Raw genomic sequence first — 21,322 nt, 5'->3', positions numbered from 1 at the left:
AACGCGCTAGTCCCGAGGGGAGATACATAGAATGCAGAGGATGGGTAGAACCTATGCAGTTGGGAAACGAGTGAATAACAGCCTTGCCCCTCTTCACTCCCAGTTTCCATACAGAGGGGGGAGAGGAAGGCGGGAGAGGGAAAAAGTGACAAAATAAAAGCAAAAACGACAGCACTTGCTCGCAAACTAAAGGTACAATACTTTAAATTTCTGCTACTTTGGAAATGTAAACACCACGCATATTTGCCAAGTGGACAACTGGCGCGGGGTGCGTACACGCCAAGCTTCATTACGTCACCATAGGGTCTAGGCGACAAAACAGAAGCAGCAGCATGTGAAGTCAGCCCTTCTGTGCTCGTGGCGGTAGCTTTGCGGCTACGGTCTAGGTCGCAGGTTCAATCCCGACTGCAGCAGCTGCACTTCGACCAGAGTGAAATGCAAAAACGCTTCTGTATTTAGATATAAGTAGACGTTAAAGTGACCCTGAAACAATATTCACGATTTTGTAGAAATGTGCTGAGTTGTTAGAGTTGGCACTTGTGATAATTGGGTGACAAAAAGTGTGTAATTTATTATAAGGTTTTAAATATGTACTATCATGCTCAGTATCATCTACAACACACGACGCTTTGCCACGCGCTTTTGCGTTGTACTAGCTCATTCTGAGCGTGATTGTACTTCACTACCAATCACAGCACGCCACTCCTCTTGAGTTTTCAGCCTCCCCTGATCAAGTGACTTGAGGTGACCACATGGTGCCACTAGGGCAAGCTATCCAATGCACTGCTCAGGGCGCATTATCGATACTTTTCCCAACTTTATGGTGAACAAATGTGGTTTGTAATAGTTGAAATGTAAGTTAATTTGTCTCTACGAAAAAGAAAGTACCAGAAAGAGAATGCACAAGGACAATTTATCGCTACACTTAAGCACTTCCAGCAGACAATAAATGTTGTCTGCTTGTATTACAACATGCTCCATTATGACGTGAGCTGCGCAATCGGTGTTGGTCTCAATCTGTATTTTCGCGAGCAATACAGTTCGCCCTTGCATTGTGGGCTGCAAACGTAGCAATTGACAACATGTCAAGCTGCAATATCATGCTCCTCGGCAAGGCAAACATGTGAGCGAAGTGGCTGCACCAGCACCATCGGCACCAGCATTTGTGCATTTGCGGCCATCACGTCACACTGAAGGATTACCATATACCACAACTGTGTCTCACATCTGCGACATTTCAAGTAAACCCAAGCACAAGCATACTGGGCCTGGGCGTTTTATTGGACGAGTGGAAGCGCAAATGTGAACGCCATGCATGGTGCAGCCACTTGGTAGCAGAGTGCTCAACCACAGAACTAATAAAGCAGTAACTAAGTGCATTGTATTTTCCTTCCGGTGTAAATTTTCGGTAGGAACTTAGCCATGAACATGTTTTTCTAAATGTCTAAAATTTTTTAGGCTTGGTTACAGCAATATTAGCTCTTCGTTTCGCTGGTTAAGCTCTGCACCACCAGGTGCTTGGACCATGTAGACCGATCAGGTCATTCAGATACGTCTAGGCTAAAACTCCTTCATTACAGCAATAGTAGTATGGGGAGGGGCTTTAGTTTAGGACTCCACCCAACCATCAAAGCATCCAGCTCACCCGTGGTTACCGGAATATCAGACACACTTGGTGCTGCTACAGAATGCTCACAACGTACACGGCTTCAATAGCTCGCGTTTGGAACCGACTGCCAGGCGGCTGGTAGAGAGGTTGTAGAGACTTCGCACACTGGCTCCAAGACAACCAGAAGTAGACAACATGACGTCCCATCATGAGGCAAAGCCAATGGAGGTGGAGCTTAAGCCCAATCACTCGGCAAATGAGTTTAGGAGAAAATGTATGGCTATGGAGGACGGTAACTTGCAATTGTCTGTAGCTCTCTTAATATGAGATGCTTCACACAAATTGTGGTACGAATGTTTACTGTACCCTATGTGTCTACAAAACTTGTTTGAACCACTAAAAAAAGATTAAACGGTGTTTTTACAAGCCAACACTGCGATCTGATTACAAGGCGCACTGTAGTTGGAGAACACCTGGGGTTCTTCAACATACACCTAAAACATGGGAGTTCTCGAATTTTGATCCCATCAAAATGTAGCCAGGATTCAATCCCATGACCTCATGTGCAGCAGCCCAACACCATAGCCACTAAGCAACCACAGCGGGTCCTGAACCGTTTCAGCAACCCTATAAAGAACACAAAGGTGTCAAAATCCGTAGTATGCCACCATGGCATGCTTCATAATCTGATTGTAGTGTTGACACACACAGCCCCATAATTATATTTATGTTTAACACATCTGGCCATGAGAGGGAATGACAACGCTCAACCCTCTTGTAAGTCATGAACAGTGACGTACAACTCCTCAAGAAATGGGTTCCTGTAGTAACGGAAGTGTGACCAAACTTTATCAAAGGTGTGCAACGTTAGCAAGCAAGAGTGCAAGCCCTAAACCCTTGTTGGTAAGATTGCTGGCAAATTAGAGCATGAACTTGTGTGAATAAAATGTGCAGGAACCATAGATGATGACTATCAATGTAAGCAAAGCCTAAAGGAATGAAAGCGTGAACAAACAAAAGAACAAGCAAATAAAAGAACAAGAAAGAGCAAACGAATGTTTTCCTAGCAGAGTCCGACCACCAACCATTACAGACCTCCAACTAAATACGTAAATGATCGAAAGAGCCAAAGAAATTCACTTCAAAATATTTCGTTGCAGCCACACGTCCATGTCAGAATGAAATGCAGAGTACACCACACTGCTACACACAAAGCCCAGAGTAAGTGGCAAAGTTTCAATAATTGACCACCATAAGAACAATATACGAACAGTTGCCGATCACAATTCAGACAAACACCGAGACATCTAAGCATACCTGCAGGCTTGCAGAGCTATTTATGATGCTGAAACAATTTAAGCGATTGTTTCGGCCGACTGGCATTTCCTATGTACAAGACCTGATCTATACTAACACTTTCGCCACTACTCACAGACATCGCTAGTGGCGTAGCAACTGCATTGTACAGATAGACGCAGTCTTATGACAATGAGTCAGACATTGAAGACGCAACTGGCAAGCGATAGTGCACCTGACACAAAAGACGTTGAAAAGCAACAGTATTCCCACAAGGAAATTACTCACAGCTGCGGACGTTCAGTCGTAGTTTGCAACACAATTATTTCTGTATGATTTATTGTCTCGGGGCAGCTGGGCACAAATTTTCTGGGTTCTTCTACTGTTTCTTTTGCGATTGCATCAGGCACCAAGGGCCCTACAGTATTATAAGAGTTCTGGCCAAGACAATTTTATATGCGCATTTAATGCATTTTGGGAACTTCCAACAGTTACCTGGCCGGCCTTACTGGCCTAGATCTGAAAATACCTTGCCACCTGTATAGCACAACAGTGATGGGGTGTCACGCATCACTCAAACGACATTTAATTCAATCTTCCTTTACTGGAGCAGCTCAAGTATTAGAAGCATCAGAATGCCTTGAGCAAATGGATGTACGTATACACCTGATTCTAGACTGAGCCAACCAGCAGCAATCAGCACTTGCAGCTAATTTTGTCAACGGTGCAGAGATGGGCTAGATCTTGACGGGCCCAACTAACATCAGCAGAAGCTGTAACGACAGCAGTAGCACAGTAAAACAAATTAGACAAATGACGGTACAATCATCCAGGGATATGTGCCTTGAGCACTTCACCGCGTAACCGTCGCTAAGTGAAAAAATAAATAAAAATGTGCTCCTCGCGCAACAAGGAAAAATGTTCTTTTGGCTGTAAACTCTCGAATGTGTAGCGTTCGTCCGGGTAGCTCGTAATAGATGTCCTAAAAACAGCAGACAAAATTAAGGCAGACAGACTACCTGTGTAATATACCGTATTTGTGTTATGACAATGTCGACCATTGATGCAAGGTTGCGCGCATGACATATTGTTACAATGCGGGAGACGTCTATTTAGAAGGCTCGGCACTAAAGGCTAAACCCCATGAGCGCGATTTTGTGCGCGACAGCGACGAGCGACGTCTTCGAGCGACGGATCGGGCCGTCGCGTGAACAGATCGCTTGGTCTTGTCGCGCGATCGCTCGGTTCTGCAAATCTAGAATTCGTCGCTCGTCGCCCGGAAGTGCTATGAGCGACTAGCCAATAGCGCAAAGCCGGAACTGGATGTACATAACTCCAGTACTTCCGATTGTCGCACGGAACGAGCAAACGATTGAATTTTTATACGTGCAAGGATAAGAACCTACTGCAAGACTTTCAGAAATATTTTATGCTGCTTTTTACTGTAAAATACATCAACTTAAGTTAATAAAGCACGCGTCACGCTAGTTTAGGCGCCTATATTGCTGCCCTCATACCGGCAACACTGGGGACGTTGCTCGAAGTCATCGCTCGCATGGGGTGCAACTTGTAGGCGACGAGCGAACGCGACAGCCATCTCCATCGCGTCGCTTGTCGCTGTCGCGTGCAAGATCGCTTGCATGGGGTTTATACTTAAAGCACTGGATGGAGCGAGGCCGCTACAGCAAAAACAAAGTCCTCTTCACCCGCTCCTTTTCTTGTTTGTGTGTACAAGCGTGCCGCTACAACATGAACAAAGAAAGCAACGGACGTAGGTATCGAGCTGATTCGTGCACTCGTTTACCTTTGGAGGTGGCCGTAAGCGACAGCAGCAGGGAAGTTTGTACCCGCTCACCACGCGCGTAAACACAGCATGACCACATGACATCGTGTACTAGTACGGGTAGTGGACAGCACGACCTACTGATCTCCAGACCTGCACAGATCTCCCTGCTCCAGCACGCCTATTTGCCGCTAGGGATGGAACGTACGAGCAGAGTGGCGCTAGCTATAACCTGTTCGCTGTCGTCTGCTTCTGTGATCTGTTCAGCGCTCGTGTTGCCATTTCGGCAGGCACAATGAGCTTGTATTGGCGGTAAATGAATAAATTCACAAATATACAAAATAAAACAGATATTTGCGAATGTCTTGCGTTTGAATAGGGAAACTAGAAGAGGAGGAGCGGCGCAAGAAATGTAAACAACGAGCGTAGGTGGCAACTGCAATGCCATAGATCGACAGCATAAATTTCCCTTTCCTAGCCTCCGTAAGAGACTGGAAAAATTATTTTAAAAGATTCATAGGATAATCTAGCTTTTTTGCGTTGATTACAAATAGCCTAATGTCGTAGATGACAATAGGATTTACTGCTGTGAGCCGTAGCAAAAGGCAGATGATCTGGTAAAAGTATAGTAAAAGTATTCACGAGTAAGTCCTCCGGCGGCGCCGCATATGTGTAATAGGTTGATCGATTCTGTTTCAAGGAAAGGTGAGCATATCTTGTTTTTATTGCCGTTGGATGTCTAGTTCAGTAGAAAGCTTGCAAAAGCGATTCAAGTGCTTTAATATGCGTGCTGCTCTGCAGGCCTTAAATCGTGTCACGGAACTCTTTTCAAACTGTAAAGCTAGCTTTTCTGCGTAGTAAGGCGGTAGCATAATGGTACGCAGTGAAGCTGTGTGCGTTATTTACTTTTTGAACTCACGACGCATTCACGGACAACTTCTAAGAGTTAAAATGAGTGGTAATCGTTCTGTCGTCGAACATATACGGTGGTTTCAAATTTCTGAAGAGCGCAGAAACAAGTTTTACAACGCATACAATGAAACTGTTGTGTACTTTACGAACTCTATAAGCAATGTGATTTATAATAATCTGCTCGAAAAAGGCAATAGGAGAGGGAGCAGCGGACTACACGCCTCGACATTTTTTAGGTTCGGGCAATCAACTTTTGGTGCTTAAGTGACCGATCAAAGCCTTGTAACATCAGTGTCCCTGTGTTAGCAAAAATCATCAACTGCAAGCAGTTAGTCACAAACGCAACGGCCGCCGTAGTAATTACAGCGCTGCACCAGTCAACCGTAGAGTAGCAGACGAACAGGTTATAAAAGCGACACCAACGGCGAATAGTTGAACGAGAGTGGGCGCAAGTAGCTCCCAATCTGTGCAGGTCTGAAGCACGTCTGGAGCACGACCTACTGGTCTGGAGTTCCAGTAGGTCGTGCCATAGAGTTTCATACAGAAACTGTATTGGTCTCCTCGATTTGGCTGCACTTTCTCCACTAGTTCAGGGGGTGCAGCACTCTACCACTCGATTTGCCAGTGCAGTTAGCGCCACCTGCACTTCGGCACTCGATTTGACGTCGTGCTGCACGAGTTCATGTACACTTTGGCACTAGACTCTCCGCAAGTTCTTTTCTCGCGCACGTAGTGCAAGGCTCTTGATAGCAGACGACACGTGCTGTTCCGTGGCCATGCGGGCGTTGGTAGACGGGTGGCGCCTGTTATTAGTAACGCAGCACGGACGCCAGTTTTCTTCAACATGTGTACGCAGCATCTTGTTAAGGGCGCTTTCCGGTTTCAGCTGCTGCTAAGTGCACTGAAGGCCGGGATTTTCCCACAGGTTACAGTCGTTCGTATTAATTTTCACGAGCTTACCGCTACCTCGACGTTAAGTTTACGCGAAACCACATCGGTCTATCGTTTGAAACGTTGTGCTATATATGAGTCAGAAAGGTGTGGAAACCGTGCTTGGCCATGTTTTCTGAATAATGATGCCGAAGTTGAACTAATTTAGAGGTACGTACTAATATGTATAAGTTCTTTCCACAGGACCAAAAAGACCACTAGCGCACATGTTTACGCTCGCTGCACACACCAACAAAAGAAAAGTCACAGCCGCCCAGTCGCAGCAGACGAAGGCCTGTACGCTTACAACGAAGGCGCCAAATAAAATAACGGCCGAAGGAAGGAGACACGAGACAACCACGTAGGCGCACTAACAACTGAGCATTTTATTTCTTGACACAGGAATAAATACCTGCTGCCAAGGTTTCTGCACTTTTGTCCTCGATTTGACCACTGCACCAAAAGTAATGGCGGATCAAGAAGCCCGAGGTGGTAGGATGGCCTGTACCACCTCGGGCATCCTGTGGTGATAAACTTTATTGAAAGGGGGAAGGGTAAAGAGGGACGTGGCTGAGGATTAGGGCTCAAGTAAGGCCATGGGCCTGCTTGGCCTTTTCCGCCCAGTCCACCAGTTGAAGTTGTCGGTCGACGTCCCCGGAACTGAGCCAGGCTGTCCAGTCAGTCTCGCTGCTGACGGGGGGATGAGAGAACGGGAGCGAGGTGCATTCCCACATTAATGTGTTAGTGTTCCTGTTTCTGAACAGAGCCTACATTTGTCGCTTTCCCTGCCCCCTGTGATTTTGTTAATGTATTTTGGGTGTGGGTATTGTTACGTTTCGCCTACAACGCGCGGTAATGCCGGCGCGGATGCAACGGACGCCGGGGCTTCGTTCAAAGCGGCGGACATTTTGGCCCGTTCGACGCCGCCGCAACGCCTACCCGCCAAGCGTGTCCAGGCGTGTTTCAGTGCCACGTGTCTTCGTGTGTGCGTGTGTGTGTGTGTGCCCACGCTTGTCAAAGCGCGGCAGCCGGGGAGCGGAGCTCCCCAAGTGAGGGTTGGCGATGCGTCACTACACTCGGTTCAGCAGGTCTCTCGGCTCGACCGTGCGCGCCGTCGTGGGCTCATGCTCCGCCGTCCCGTGACCTTCATCCCGTGACCTTCATCCCGTGACCTTCCCTTTTGGACCGCGACGCCGAGAGTATAAGAGCAGCTGCCCCCGGACGCCAGGGGAGAGACTCCGTTTTGTACTGTTGAGTTGCGTGCTCTCCCGTCTCTCCACTTCGGTCGACCTGACCGGCCGCTCTTTTGCTATGTTAGAATAAACAAGTTGTTCTGTTACCAGTCTTCTCTTGCTTTGCCGGGACCTTCGGATGCTTCCAGTGCCCCAGGCCGCCAGGCCAACGCTACCCTTGGGGCTTGCGACCCATTGGCAATAACGGGCGTCAGCACCGAGACCCCATCAACTCGTGCCAGCGGTGCGATTACTACATCTGGTGGCAGCGGAGAGATCGCGACAACGGAGGCCAGCAGCGAAGAGATGCGGTTGACTGTATGCTGAGCAGCACAACGACCATCCGGGAGCAGCGCAACGAGCCCTGTGTGATGACTGGTTGCCTGCAGCGGAACGACTGCGCTGAAGTCTTGGCTGCGAGGTTTGGTGAGTGCGGGACTTTCTTCTTCTGAGTTTTGCCAGGCTTTTGTTAGTGTTAGAAACAGAGCTGGTAATTGTGGTTGTCGTTGCTACCGGGTTAGTTTGCGGCAAGACAATAGTAGGCAGTAGAGAAAGCAGCATTCAGAGCAGCCATGGATTTGAAGTCGTTGCGCAAACCGAAATTGCTGGAGCTTGCGAGAGAGTTGGGTCTGGATGTCTCAGACAAACTCAGAAAACCAGAACTGCTAAGGGCTATTCTTGAGTTAGAAGCTGAGGATGACGAGCTGTCGGAATGCCTTGAGACCATTGAGGAGAGGGAGACGGCAAAAAGACAGGAGCGCGAACTTAAAGAACAAAAAGAGAAAGAAAAAGAAGAGCGTGACCGTCAACACGCTTTGGAAATGAAGCGTCTCGAGTTAGAGATGGAACGCGCTCGTAATGGAAGTCAGGCACACGGTGCAGGAGAACGAGTATTGTTCAAAATGACTGACCTGATGCGGCCGTTTAAGCTTGGAGAGGACATTGGTTTGTTCCTGGTTAACTTTGAGCGAACGTGCGAGAAGCAGGGGTTCTCTCGGGAAACGTGGCCACAGCGCTTGCTCACTTTGCTACCCGGCGAGGCGGCCGACGTAGTCGCTCGCTTGAATAGAGAGGAGGCAGAGGATTTCGACAAAGTGAAATCGAGTCTGCTAAAAAAGTACCGGCTGTCAGCGGAGGCGTTCCGTCGGAAGTTTCGGGAAAATGAGAAAGGCAAGAGTGAGTCATATACAGAGTTTGCCTACAGGCTTATGTCAAACATGCAGGAGTGGCTCAAAGAAGAGAAAGCGTTTGGTGACCACGAGAAAGTTCTGCAGTGTTTCGGGCTAGAACAGTTTTATAGTCGGTTACCTGAGAACGTGCGGTACTGGGTCTTGGATAGGCCAGACGTTAGTACGGTGGCTAGAGCCGCTGAGTTAGCCGAGGAGTTTGTGACGCGTCGGGCTCGCGGAGCTAAGGACGGTCAAAAGGGTGAATTTGGCTCCAAGTTTGAGAGGCCGAAGTTCACACCCATGAGAGCAAGGGGGAACACACGTAGTGCGGATGCGAGTGAAAGCAGTCCGACCGAACGTAAGGAGACGGCGGCAGCCGAAGCCGAACGCAGAAAGAGGTTCGAGGCGAGGCAAGCGCGCGTGTGTTATACGTGTCAGAAGCCGGGTCACTTTTCGGCGCAGTGTCCAGAAACAAAACCAAAAGTCGTGTTTTTGTCGTTATGCAGCACTGACGAGAACATGAAGCTTCTCGAGCCTTACATGCGAGACCTCCTCGTGAACGGGAAAGAGTGCCGAGTGCTTCGCGATTCCGCAGCTACAATGGATGTAGTTCACCCCTCTTACGTAGAACCCGATATGTTCACGGGCGAGTGCGCATGGATCAAGCAAGCCGTGGAAGCTCATAGCGTGTGTCTGCCCGTAGCAAAAGTGCTTATTGAAGGACCTTTCGGAGCACTTGAGACGGAGGCCGCAGTGTCATCTATGCTGCCCCCCCAGTACCCGTACCTATTTTCGAACAGGTCCGATCACCTCCTGCGCGAGAAGGGGCTTTTGTTTGGTGAGGCTAGCGTTCAGGCCTTAACCAGATCGAAGGTTCGGGAGCTCGCTGCAAAGGCGGTAGTTGCGGGGTCGACGTTGTTGAACGATGAAAAAGGGTCAGAGGCGCAGCAAGCTGGCATTCAGAGCACGCCCGAACGGGATAAAATTGAGCCTGTAGCGTTAAAGGCACCAGATACTGGAGAGGAAATTCCCGATGCGGGAAAGTTAGAAGAGCTTCCGGTCGAGCTTCCGGGACTAGGCTCAGTGACAAACAGGAAAGACACCGATCAAGTCATTAGTGACTTAATAAGTAAAGCATCGCTGTCGCCTGAGCAGAAAACAGAACTACACCAGCTCTTACAAGAGTTTCAAGGTCTGTTCTCTGAGAGGCCTGGTAGGACTTCTGTCCTTACTCATGACATAGAACTTACCTCCCCAGAGCCAGTACGATCCAAGGCGTACCGGGTGTCACCCCGCCAGAGCGATATTATGGAGGCTGAGGTAAAGAAAATGCTACAGCTCGGTGTTATTGAAGCGGGTGAGAGTGATTATACCTCCCCTTTGATTTTAGTTGAGGTACCGGGCAAGGAACCTCGTCCTTGCGTCGACTACCGCAGGCTTAATTCCATCACTAAGGATCAAATTTATCCGATCCCTAACATCGAGGAGCGCCTTGAGAGAGTGAGTAGCGCTCAGTTTATTTCCACCCTAGATCTTGTCAGGGGTTATTGGCAGGTTCCACTTACAGAAGAGGCTAGTAGGTATGCGGCGTTCATTTCACCAATGGGGACATTCCGTCCTAAAGTTTTGAGTTTTGGTTTGAAGAACGCGCCATACTGCTTTTCAAGCCTCATGGATAAAGTGTTGCGGGGACAGCAAGAATTCGCTTTACCGTATCTAGACGACGTAGCGATATTCTCCGCATCCTGGCCTGAACATATGGCGCACTTGCGGGCAGTGCTAACCCGCCTGCGCGATGCGGGCTTGACAGTCAAGGCTCCCAAGTGCCAGTTAGCACAGGCCGAGGTTGTCTACCTCGGACACGTGATTGGTCGGGGTCGACGCCGCCCCTCTGAAATAAAGGTGGCCGCTGTGCGAGACTTCCCGCAACCGCGTACGAAGACCGATATTCGGTCGTTCTTAGGTGTCGCCGGCTACTATCAGAGGTACATCCCCAGGTACTCTGATATCGCGGCTCCCTTGACGGATGCTCTAAGAAAGACAGAGCCGCAAACAGTCGTCTGGGATGAGACGAAGGAAAGAGCTTTTAGCGCCCTAAAGAGCGCCCTAACAAGCCAGCCTGTGCTACGATCGCCCGACTACACCAAAGGGTTCGTTGTTCAGTGTGATGCTAGTGAGCGAGGCATGGGCGTTGTACTGTGCCAACGGGAGAATGGAGAAGTAGAACACCCCGTCCTGTATGCTAGTCGTAAGCTGACCAGTCGTGAGCAGGCGTATAGCGCCACCGAGAAAGAGTGTGCGTGTATCGTGTGGGCCGTTCAGAAATTGTCATGTTACCTAGCCGGCTCGAGGTTTATCATTGAAACGGATCACTGCCCTCTCCAATGGCTGCAGACCATCTCTCCCAAAAATGGCCGCCTCCTGCGCTGGAGCCTCGCTTTGCAACAATATTCCTTTGAGGTACGTTACAAAAAGGGGAGTCTCAACGGTAACGCCGATGGCTTGAGTCGAAGCCCCTAACGTGGGAATCAGCCTCAAAATTGCTTGTTACTGATGTTTTTCTTCCTGAGGCAGGATTTTTTTAACTTATTGCTTTTGTGTAGTGTTTCAAAGTGATGATGTGCTTTCTAGTGCAATTTTCCGATTTGTGGACGCGTTCTGAGTGCTGCTAAACTACTGTAAGGAACTAGGCAGCAGTATAAAAGGGGAAAGAGCCTGGCAGGGCTTAGTGAGGGTTGTGCCGTGCTTGCTGACTGAGCGGTTGACTTTCGGCGTAGTTCTAACGCTTGCCGGAAACGAGAACAAAAATGTCAACTCTCCCGAAGTCACTTTGCAGTGTCCTGTGTGCACCTGAACGTGAGAACGAGGCCTTCTCTGTGCGCTGCGCTCAAGAAACGCCAAAGGACGCCCGACTTCGGTTATGAGCATCATCGAGCGACATCCCTCCGGACAGCGGATGCAGTCCCCTGTCCATCGGGATCTCCTTCCCCCGGCGGGGCGGTCTGTTACGTTTCGCCTACAACGCGCGGTAATGCCGGCGCGGATGCAACGGACGCCGGGGCTTCGTTCAAAGCGGCGGACATTTTGGCCCGTTCGACGCCGCCGCAACGCCTACCCGCCAAGCGTGTCCAGGCGTGTTTCAGTGCCACGTGTCTTCGTGTGTGCGTGTGTGTGTGTGTGCCCACGCTTGTCAAAGCGCGGCAGCCGGGGAGCGGAGCTCCCCAAGTGAGGGTTGGCGATGCGTCACTACACTCGGTTCAGCAGGTCTCTCGGCTCGACCGTGCGCGCCGTCGTGGGCTCATGCTCCGCCGTCCCGTGACCTTCATCCCGTGACCTTCATCCCGTGACCTTCCCTTTTGGACCGCGACGCCGAGAGTATAAGAGCAGCTGCCCCCGGACGCCAGGGGAGAGACTCCGTTTTGTACTGTTGAGTTGCCTGCTCTCCCGTCTCTCCACTTCGGTCGACCTGACCGGCCGCTCTTTTGCTATGTTAGAATAAACAAGTTGTTCTGTTACCAGTCTTCTCTTGCTTTGCCGGGACCTTCGGATTTACCCTTGGGGCTTGCGACCCATTGGCAATAACGGGCGTCAGCACCGAGACCCCATCAACTCGTGCCAGCGGTGCGATTACTACAGTATGTATTTGTCTGAAGTCGCCGAAACGCGACCGCTTGCGTTTTGTCGAGTTGCTTGGCCGGTGGTGGCAGCGCGCGACGCCTCAAGCGATACCGATGAGCTATTTCATAATAAGTACCGCAGGGTTCCTCGTGTCTCTCCTCCTCATTCACGCCGTCCGCATCCGCGGACGAGGCTCGGCGCGCGAAATCTCGAGCCAAACTGTGAGCCGACGCGTTGCCGGGCACAGCCGCGTGAGCGGGGGTCCACACGAGGGTTTTCAAGCCGCTTAAGGGGCGTCGTGTGAGGACATGGTACGCCTGTTTGCAAATTCTACCACGGACGAAATTGTTGATGGCCTGCTTGCTGTCGCTGATGACGGCATTCGCTTCCGCATGCACGGCCATGGCAATCGCGGTTTCCTCGGCTTCCACCACTCGGCCAGCCGTGATTGTTGTATGTTTTATCAGTCCTCCGTTGTGATCCGCTACCACCGCGGTCATGATCCGCCACTACTTCGCTTCCATCTCTACGACCCTCTACCTTTCTCCCTCCTGCCCTCTCTCTCTTTTAATCCCATCTCCTCCACAACGCTCCTCCACCCTGCTGGCGCTGAGCCGTGCTCCCGCATGGGTTGCAGAAAATAGTGCTGTGCTAGCCTTTCCTCCTTCGACACAAGAACCACCTTCCACGTTTCCAATGTGCAAGCGTACCGAGTGCCGTTTGATAGACCTCAGACTCTGCCCAGGCGGCGCCGCGGATGGATGGATGTTATGAGCGTCCCCTTTGGAACGGGGCGGTGGCTTGCGCCACCAAGCTCTTGCTACTATGCTGCCTAATATCTTACCTAGGTTAACCAATGAAGAAAAAAAAACACTATGAACTACCACGTCCAAATTTTCTGATCCCCTATTGCGAACTGTGCTTTTGTACGTCTCCGTCTTTTGTCGTTTCCCTACTTTTCTTCCACCAATCCTCCAATCGCCTCTTACTGATGTCTATTGCGGACCTGTTTGCTTTACCACTGCTCCCGCTGAACCCAAGGGTTTCAAGGAGGCCAGTGGTGCCTAAATCGACCGCTGGGTAGACGTGTTCACATTCTAATAAAATATGCTCCGTCGTTTCCCTAGCTCTACCGCAGCAAGCACATGCTTCTTCTTCCTTCTTATATCTCGCTTTATAGACCTCAGACTCTGCCCAGGCGGCGCTGCGGATAAACCCGTCACCAGCGCCCCCATCGGAGCCTTGCCGAGAATTGAGTAGTGCAACGAGAGCTGTCCGCAAGCGAATGTGCATAGGCCACCATGGACCCTTCTCTTTCGTTTGTGTTGAGGCACGGTTTCCTAAAAATCAAGGACCTGGAAAGCTTCTTCCGCCCATCCACGCTTCGGGAAGGAAGCTCAGCAGGGCGAAGTACGTGTACAATATAAAATAAAGGCTCAAGTGTTATTTCGGCATGCTGCAACTCGCAAGTACAAAGAGCATCAGGTTTGTCTATTGGCATACAGCATAAAAATCTAAGCATTTCAAATTGGTTCATATTGAATATGTCCTGAACACAAGACTTAAGTATCTCGTATACCTTTATGTATTTTATCGTAATGTTTTGTCTCGCAATTATTTACAGAGAGTAAATCCTTTCATAGCCTTTTCCAGGGCAGCAAACAGAAAACGTTTTCCAAGGCAGCAAACAGCGTGCGATCATAACGAAAGTAAGCTTCCTACAGTGCCGACTCGCTCCGCGACAGCCGACCGGAGCAGACGTGTTGCGGATGGGCTCCCACCCCTCCCCAATAACCTGCGAGTCGTCCCTCTATACCGACGACGGTTGCTATCGCGCCTCCGGCAGCCTTGGTTACATCCCGCCGAACGGCCCGACGGGCTCGCCGCCGCCTGTACTCCCACGCTTTTGGCCCGCCGCTCCTGAGCCCAGCCGCCAAACCGGTTGCCAATCGGACCTTGCCTGCGCGGCCCTGCCGCGCCAGGCTCTCCGACTGTAAAACCGCCGCCCCGACTGCTGAAATGGCCCCCGAAATTTCGCCCGATGGTCCGGGCCCTTCCAACGGCCACCAACGTACACCATCCATGGTCAACCTCCCTGACGAAGACTCCGATATGGACTCTCGTGATTACTTCACGCAAGAACCAGGCCTCCTGACATCGTCGTCCGATTCAGCTGCGAGTTTCCCTACCCACGGTCCCGCGTGGGAGTACGCTCTCAGCAAGCATCGGGCGAAGAAGCTCCGCAGGGCCGCCCGGGAAACACAGACCTCCTCATCATCGGAATCAGCCATATCCGTGAGTGGCACTCCGTCCAATTGCAACCTCCTGACCCCAGGCATAACCCGAAAGCCCGGTCCTCGTCGCCCCAGACTGCCACCCCTACCAAAGGGAGATCTGAAGGTAGTCATCCGGCCGACGAGAGGCCTAGCCCTCAAGAAATACCCCAACCACGCTATCGCGGCAGCAATTGTCAAGTCCTGCCAGAACCCCACCCGTGCGGAGGGGAAATACGTCGTGCGCCCCCACATGGGCTCAAACATCCTGATAGTCAGCACCCCGCACGAGGAGGCCGCTGACGAGATCTGCCAACTCACCCACCTTAAACTGGACAACCAAGCCCACCCGGTGAGAGCATACGTCCCGTTCTCACCGCAAACCATCAGAGGGATCATTCACGGACTCGACCCCAACAACACAAGGGAAACCCTCATGGAAGGACTGTGGGTGCGGGACACCCGCATCAAGATCCTGGACGCCCGCATCTTGGGCGCATCTACAACGGCGCTGCTCACCATAGAAGGATCCCACCTACCCAAGCTGGTCTACCACGGAGGGTGTGAATACCCATGCTACCAGTATAGGCCGGCCCGGCAGTTCTGCCGGATGTGTATGCAGCCGGGACATCGCCCGGATGTGTGTCCAGACCCCAACACGCCGGTTTGCCGCCGGTGCGGCATGCCGAACCCACCCCCCACCCACGTTTGTGAGCCGAAATGCGGACTCTGCGGTGGTCAGCACGAAACCGGCACCAAAGAATGCCCCAAGAGATTGAAGCCACCAAGAGCGCTTCAGCTGCCACCCACCCGCAACAACGAAGAGAAAAGGTTGTCTCGATGGGACGGCCTCCCCAAGATCTACAATAATCGCTGGTTCGACTCCGAGGACGGGGACTCAGCCGACCGCAGCCGCAGCCGCAGCCAATCCAGGAGCCGATCCAGGTCGAGAACCCGAGCCCGGCAGCAGCAGCCACATCCACAACAAATGCGGACACCGCCCACACCGATGCCGAGAAAGAAGCAGCAACCCGCCCAAGACACAACCAAGCAGGTGAGCTGGGAAAGCAGGGGCAAGGACTCCTCTGCTCCTCCAACAGACACCCGAATCCCTAAACTACAAGCGATTATAACTGCGCAAAATGCTAGGATAGCAGAACAAGACGCCAAGATCGCAGCGCTTATGGCCAAACTAGACAAAGTAATCAAACAAAACACTGCGCCGCCACCCACCACACCCCCACAGCAACCCGATGAAGTAGTGACACACCAAACGCTACAGCAAACACTACAGGACATGGAGAAGAGAGTAGTCAGCTCGCTCACCGAAAATGTCACCCAACTATTCAGCGTGCTTCAAGCTAAAATTGAAACCATAGCGGGAAACCTCGCGCAGGTAACTGCTGCACAGAACTCACACTCAGTGTCAATTCAGGCGCTCCAGACTCAAAGCCGCAAACGCGCCTCGTCACGCGATCAAGGTCCCTCCCGCAATCGCAGCCGTGCCAGTTCCATTGGGAGCGATGCCGGCCCGCCAGCCCACCTAGCCGCCCAATATGGCCCCAAACCATAAGCCAAACAACACCGAACACATAGAAATATGGCAGTGGAACTGCAGAGGTTTCAGACGAAAACAAGGACTCCTTAAGCAATACCTCTGCACCACCCCCATAAGACCTGACCTTATCTGCCTGCAAGAGATAGGAGCCGAAAGAACCCCAACGCTAGCCGGCTACTACACAATCCACCAACCCCACATGGCGACGGTTGCAATCCTCGTCGCAAAAGACATCACTGTCATCGAGCACTCTTTATCGGAACCGGACATTGAGCACTTAGCCATAGAGATAGTGCCCAATAAACGGGGCCGAAAGAGCACGTTCGTGGTTAACACGTATAAGCCACCAAAACCAGCAAGGACCGATTTCACCAACCTCCTTTCCGAAGCCAATCGACTGGCGCAAGCTAACCAGCTCATCGTAGTTGGGGATTTCAATTCCCCCCACCATGACTGGGGGTATCAGTCAAACTCAGCAAGAGGAGTGGCAGTCGCACGAGCAATAGAAACCCTCGGACTGGAACTCCTCACCGACCCTTTATATCCGACCAGGGAAGGCAACAGTGTCACCCGTGACTCCTGCCCCGACCTCACCCTAACGAAGAACGTCGCCGACGCCACGTGGACGAACCTAGGCGAAACGCTGGGCAGCGACCACTGCATACTCAGCACGTCCATATCATCATCCAAAATTAGAAGGGGTCTGGGCACCGCCCATATCACAGACTGGCCCAAATTCCGCAATGCACCCTTCCCGTCAGGTCCCATTCAATCTATTCACGCCTGGAGCGAAGACATCAGACAAGCATACAGAACAGCAACAGAAACAATACACCGCACACCGGAAGCCCCAGAAGTAGACCGCCACCTACTCAAGCTATGGCAGAAGCGCGGCCGGCTCGTGGGAAGATGGAAAAGGCAACGCCTAAACAGACCCCTCCGCCTGCGCATTGCACAGCTCACGGAGGAAGCTCAAACATACGCCACCAACCTAGCACAGCAAAATTGGCAACAGTTCTGCGAGTCACTGCGGGGAACGCTGGGAACCTCCCGTACCTGGGCAATTCTGCGGAACCTCATCGACCCCTCTAAATCAAAGTCACAATCTACACGCACCCTGAAGCGCATTGCTCACCTCTTCCCGGGAGACGACGCAGCACTGCTTCAGGCTCTAAGGGACAAATACATCGGTACTAGTACCGCCCCACCGTGCTCGGCGACCTACCAGGGCAAGGAAAACACTGCACTCGACGCTCCCATCTCTGAGGCCGAGGTGTATGCCGCCGTCCGATCGTGCACCCGAAACACGGCGACGGGAGTAGACAGAATTACCAACGCCATGATCCGCAACCTGAGCAAGGCACAGATCAGGGACCTCACCAAGTACCTCAATGACTCGCTCTGGGAGAAGAATGAAATTCCCTCCGAGTGGAAACACTCGGAGATCATAGTAATTCCGAAACCGGGCAAGAAGCCGGTGATCGAAGCACTACGACCTATATCTCTCACATCGTGCCTGGGCAAGCTCTACGAGCGAGTCGTCCAGACGCGCCTCCAACACTACATGGAAGACAACAATCTTTTTCATCCCTCCATGATTGGCTTCCGGTCGGGCTTGTCGACGCAAGACGCCTTCCTTCTCCTGAAGGAAGAGGTTCTCTCCAACATCCCGAGGGGTGGCGAACACATCATTATGGCGCTGGATCTCAAAAGTGCGTTTGATAACGTGTCTCACGAGGCCATTCTCTCGGAGCTCAGCAATCTCAACTGCGGCAAGCGCACCTTCCAATATATCAAGAATTTTCTGTCCAGCCGAACGGCAACAATAGGAATGGGTGACACGAGATCGGACCCTCAAGACATGCCCAACAAGGGCACGCCACAAGGATCGATCATCTCCCCGCTCCTATTCAACATCGCCATGATTGGAGTCGCCAGGGCTCTGCAACAGGTTCCGAACATTGGATACACCCTGTATGCGGACGACATTACGATCTGGACAAACACCGGCTCCCTAGCCGAGAAGGAAGACACGCTCCAAGCGGCAGCAAACTGCGTCGAAATCGAGGCCATTCGATGCGGGCTCTGCTGCTCACCCGACAAATCCGAAGTTATCCGCATACAGGGATACAACTACAAATCACCAGGCAACCTGAGCATCCTCCTACACGGGGCTCCAATCCGGGAAGTGCCAGTCATGCGGATCCTGGGTCTCTGGTTGCAGAGCGACGGAAAGGCCAACCACACAATCCAACTGCTCAAAACGACAACACAGCAGATCTCTAAGATGATCCGCCGAGTGGCCAGAAACAGAAAAGGCATGCGGGAGGAGGACACGATCCGTCTGGTGCAGGCGCTGGTCATCAGCCGCCTCTCCTACGGGCTCCCATACCTCACCCTGCTCCGAGCAGACCTAAACAAAGTCAATGCGATGATACGTGTAGCCTACAAGAATGCCCTTGGTCTCCCACCGTATACATCCAATGTGAGCTTGGAAGCTTTGGGACTACACAACACGTTCGAGGAAATTCAAGAGGCGGTCCTCCTGTCCCAGAGAGAACGCCTGCTCTCCACAGCGACAGGCCGACACATCCTCAAGCGCATCGGCTACCCGGAGGACATTCACACCATCCAGTCGACCACGAACATTCCTCCACCGTACCGGGCCAGAGTACACGTGGACCCGCTCCCAAAAAACATGTCTCAAACTCACAATGAAGGCAGAAGAAACGCCCGAGTAGACTACCTCAAACGCACAGTGGGACGGAGCCCGAAGACGGTCTACGTGGACGCTTCCCTCTATCAGGGTGCATCGAACGCAGCAGCAGTCGTGGTGGTGGACTCTACTTACACAGAAGTCTCCAGTATCTCCATTCCGCACTGTACGGTTACGGAAGCCGAAGCGGCGGCGATCGTGCTGGCTGTTCAATACGGGGACGCGACCAACCGAGAACTACAAGTAGTGACAGACTCCCAAGCGGCATGTCGGCTCCTTCTAGCAGGCAGAATACCTCAAAAATTAGCTAGATTCACGACTAATCCATTGGCTACAAATTCATCACTCAAACACCAGATTACGTGGGCCCCGGGGCACTCGGGGCTGGAGGGTAACGAGGTCGCGGACAGGCTAGCTCGAGGTCACACAAACCGAGCGGCCACAATCCTCGATTCCACAACCACCCTCCCCGTCCCCGCGGCTTACGGCGCGAGACTTCAATACCTGCGCAAACAACGACAGCTTTACCCCCCACCACACAAGGGGCTAAACGCACAGGAAGCGCGGGACTGGAGACAGCTCCAGACCAAGACTTTCCCCAACTTACACAAATACAGCTTCTTCTCAGAACACTACAAAGACGCATGCCCCTGGTGTAACGAACAGCCCACTGCCTACCACGTCACGTGGGGGTGTACGGGCCCCAAACCGCCAGACATACAAACACAACAGCCGGAGGAGCAGTGGGAGGCCACCCTGTCCAGCTCAGACCTAGAGACCCAGCGCGGACTGGTAATCCAGGCGAGAGCAGCAGCCAAGGCCACTGGGGTTTTGAAATGAAGACTCCACTCACTGTACATTTCCTTTTTTTCTCCGTATTTCTTTCCTCTTTTGTGAATAAATGTTTTCTACTACTACCTACAGTGCCTACGCGCTGCATCTTTCTTTCTCGGAGGAGCTACAGCATCGCTCAGTACCTTAACTTGAACTTTTCGCAGACGCTTCGAGCAACAAGCGCGCACAAATAAATGTAAATAAACGCGACATTTTTTTCTTTACACATGTGCGTTACTTCGTAATTACTCATCCAGTGCTCCTACAGCAACTTTATTGCTCACATTTGAAAAACGCAGTCGGGCAGGCTCAGCCAGTGCCTCCTGGCACTGGATCAGCACACCGCGAAGCGTGCTTGTTGTATCGGCGCAGGACATTCAAAATACCGAAAGTACAAATGAGCTCGCGATACAACGATGCTCTAGAACAGGATTTTGAATTCATAAACGAACCAAAATGTTTGGTTAAGCTGACATGTCAAATCTCTCCGTTCCACTTGTTGAGTCAAGCGGAGGCGGACGTCAGTTAAAAAGTGGAGATATCGATGGCACATAAACAGGATGGTTCGCAACGTTGTTTTTTCTGTTACCAACGAAGTGGCGGCTGCAGATTCTTGAGTTTTCGCTTGATCACCACGGTCCTCCATCAGGGCTACGGAACACAATTACAGAAGAACAAAATTGTCGCACTTTATCTATCGTGCGAGCCGCAGTGTTGTGGGGAATGCAAGTAATCCGATTACCCAACAGGTTGAACGGCCCGTATCCAGCGCTCTCGCCTTTCCCCTTCATACGATCGCGATTGAAATCGGCAAAACTGAACGTTGTTATTCCGTCCTTTACGTTCATGGCAATTTACAACACAACAGTAGCGTCGGTTGCGGCGTAACTTCGTAGCGCGCGGAGCTATCGCGGTTGCCGTCGCTTCTATACCATCAGTCTGACGAGTGAGCCAGGAAACGCTTTATGGCAGTTCGACGGCGCGTCCGACTAGCGTAGAAATTCATAGCTCTCTGTCTGGGTGTTAAATGCGTAAAACACTCGCAATATGGACCAAAATCTAGTTAAATCGTTGTTTCGCAGTCGCTAGCTGCATAGGCAACTTAGCAAGGGAGTCGGGCTTCGCACTACTCAATTACTGCCTCTTCGCACCGGCAGGTGGCGCTATGCGTCTTGCAAAACTCCAGAGTCTGACGTCCATAGGTGCGTGTTCTAAGGCATCCCGATCTCGCTTCGAAAAGTAATGAGCTTCCCTTTGAGTTATCATAAATGGTTTCTTTCCTAATTTCGTTTTTTCCTCTTAAGTAGTTACTCATATGGCAGGTTTCTTTTCCATTGCCGCCACCCATGAGATTAATTCAGCCTCTCTGACTTTCCGCTTGACCTTCTTTGT

The 21,322-nt window shown here is 51.4% G+C and overlaps 1 protein-coding gene across 20 annotated transcripts in view; it reads right to left on the bottom strand.

Moving 5' to 3' along the window:
* LOC126538778 (uncharacterized) overlaps positions 1-21,322 on the bottom strand; it is a 353,978-nt gene that overhangs the window by 50,716 nt on the left and 281,940 nt on the right. For 2 of the 20 annotated variants that reach the window (XM_072289746.1, XM_072289750.1), the window contains exon 1: positions 4,710-4,799. The exons of 12 other annotated variants lie outside the window; for them this stretch is intronic. Coding sequence is in view for 1 of the 8 variants with exons in the window: in XM_072289745.1 (XP_072145846.1) it covers positions 4,710-4,788 (79 nt within the window). In the remaining 7 variants the exon portion in view is untranslated. 6 more of the 20 variants (XM_072289745.1, XM_072289749.1, XM_072289748.1 and 3 more) reach the window with 6 other exon arrangements.

This window comes from Dermacentor andersoni, chromosome 8, assembly GCF_023375885.2.
Source record: "Dermacentor andersoni chromosome 8, qqDerAnde1_hic_scaffold, whole genome shotgun sequence".
NCBI lineage: Eukaryota > Metazoa > Arthropoda > Arachnida > Ixodida > Ixodidae > Dermacentor > Dermacentor andersoni.
This window is presented reverse-complemented; position numbering and strand designations above follow the sequence as displayed.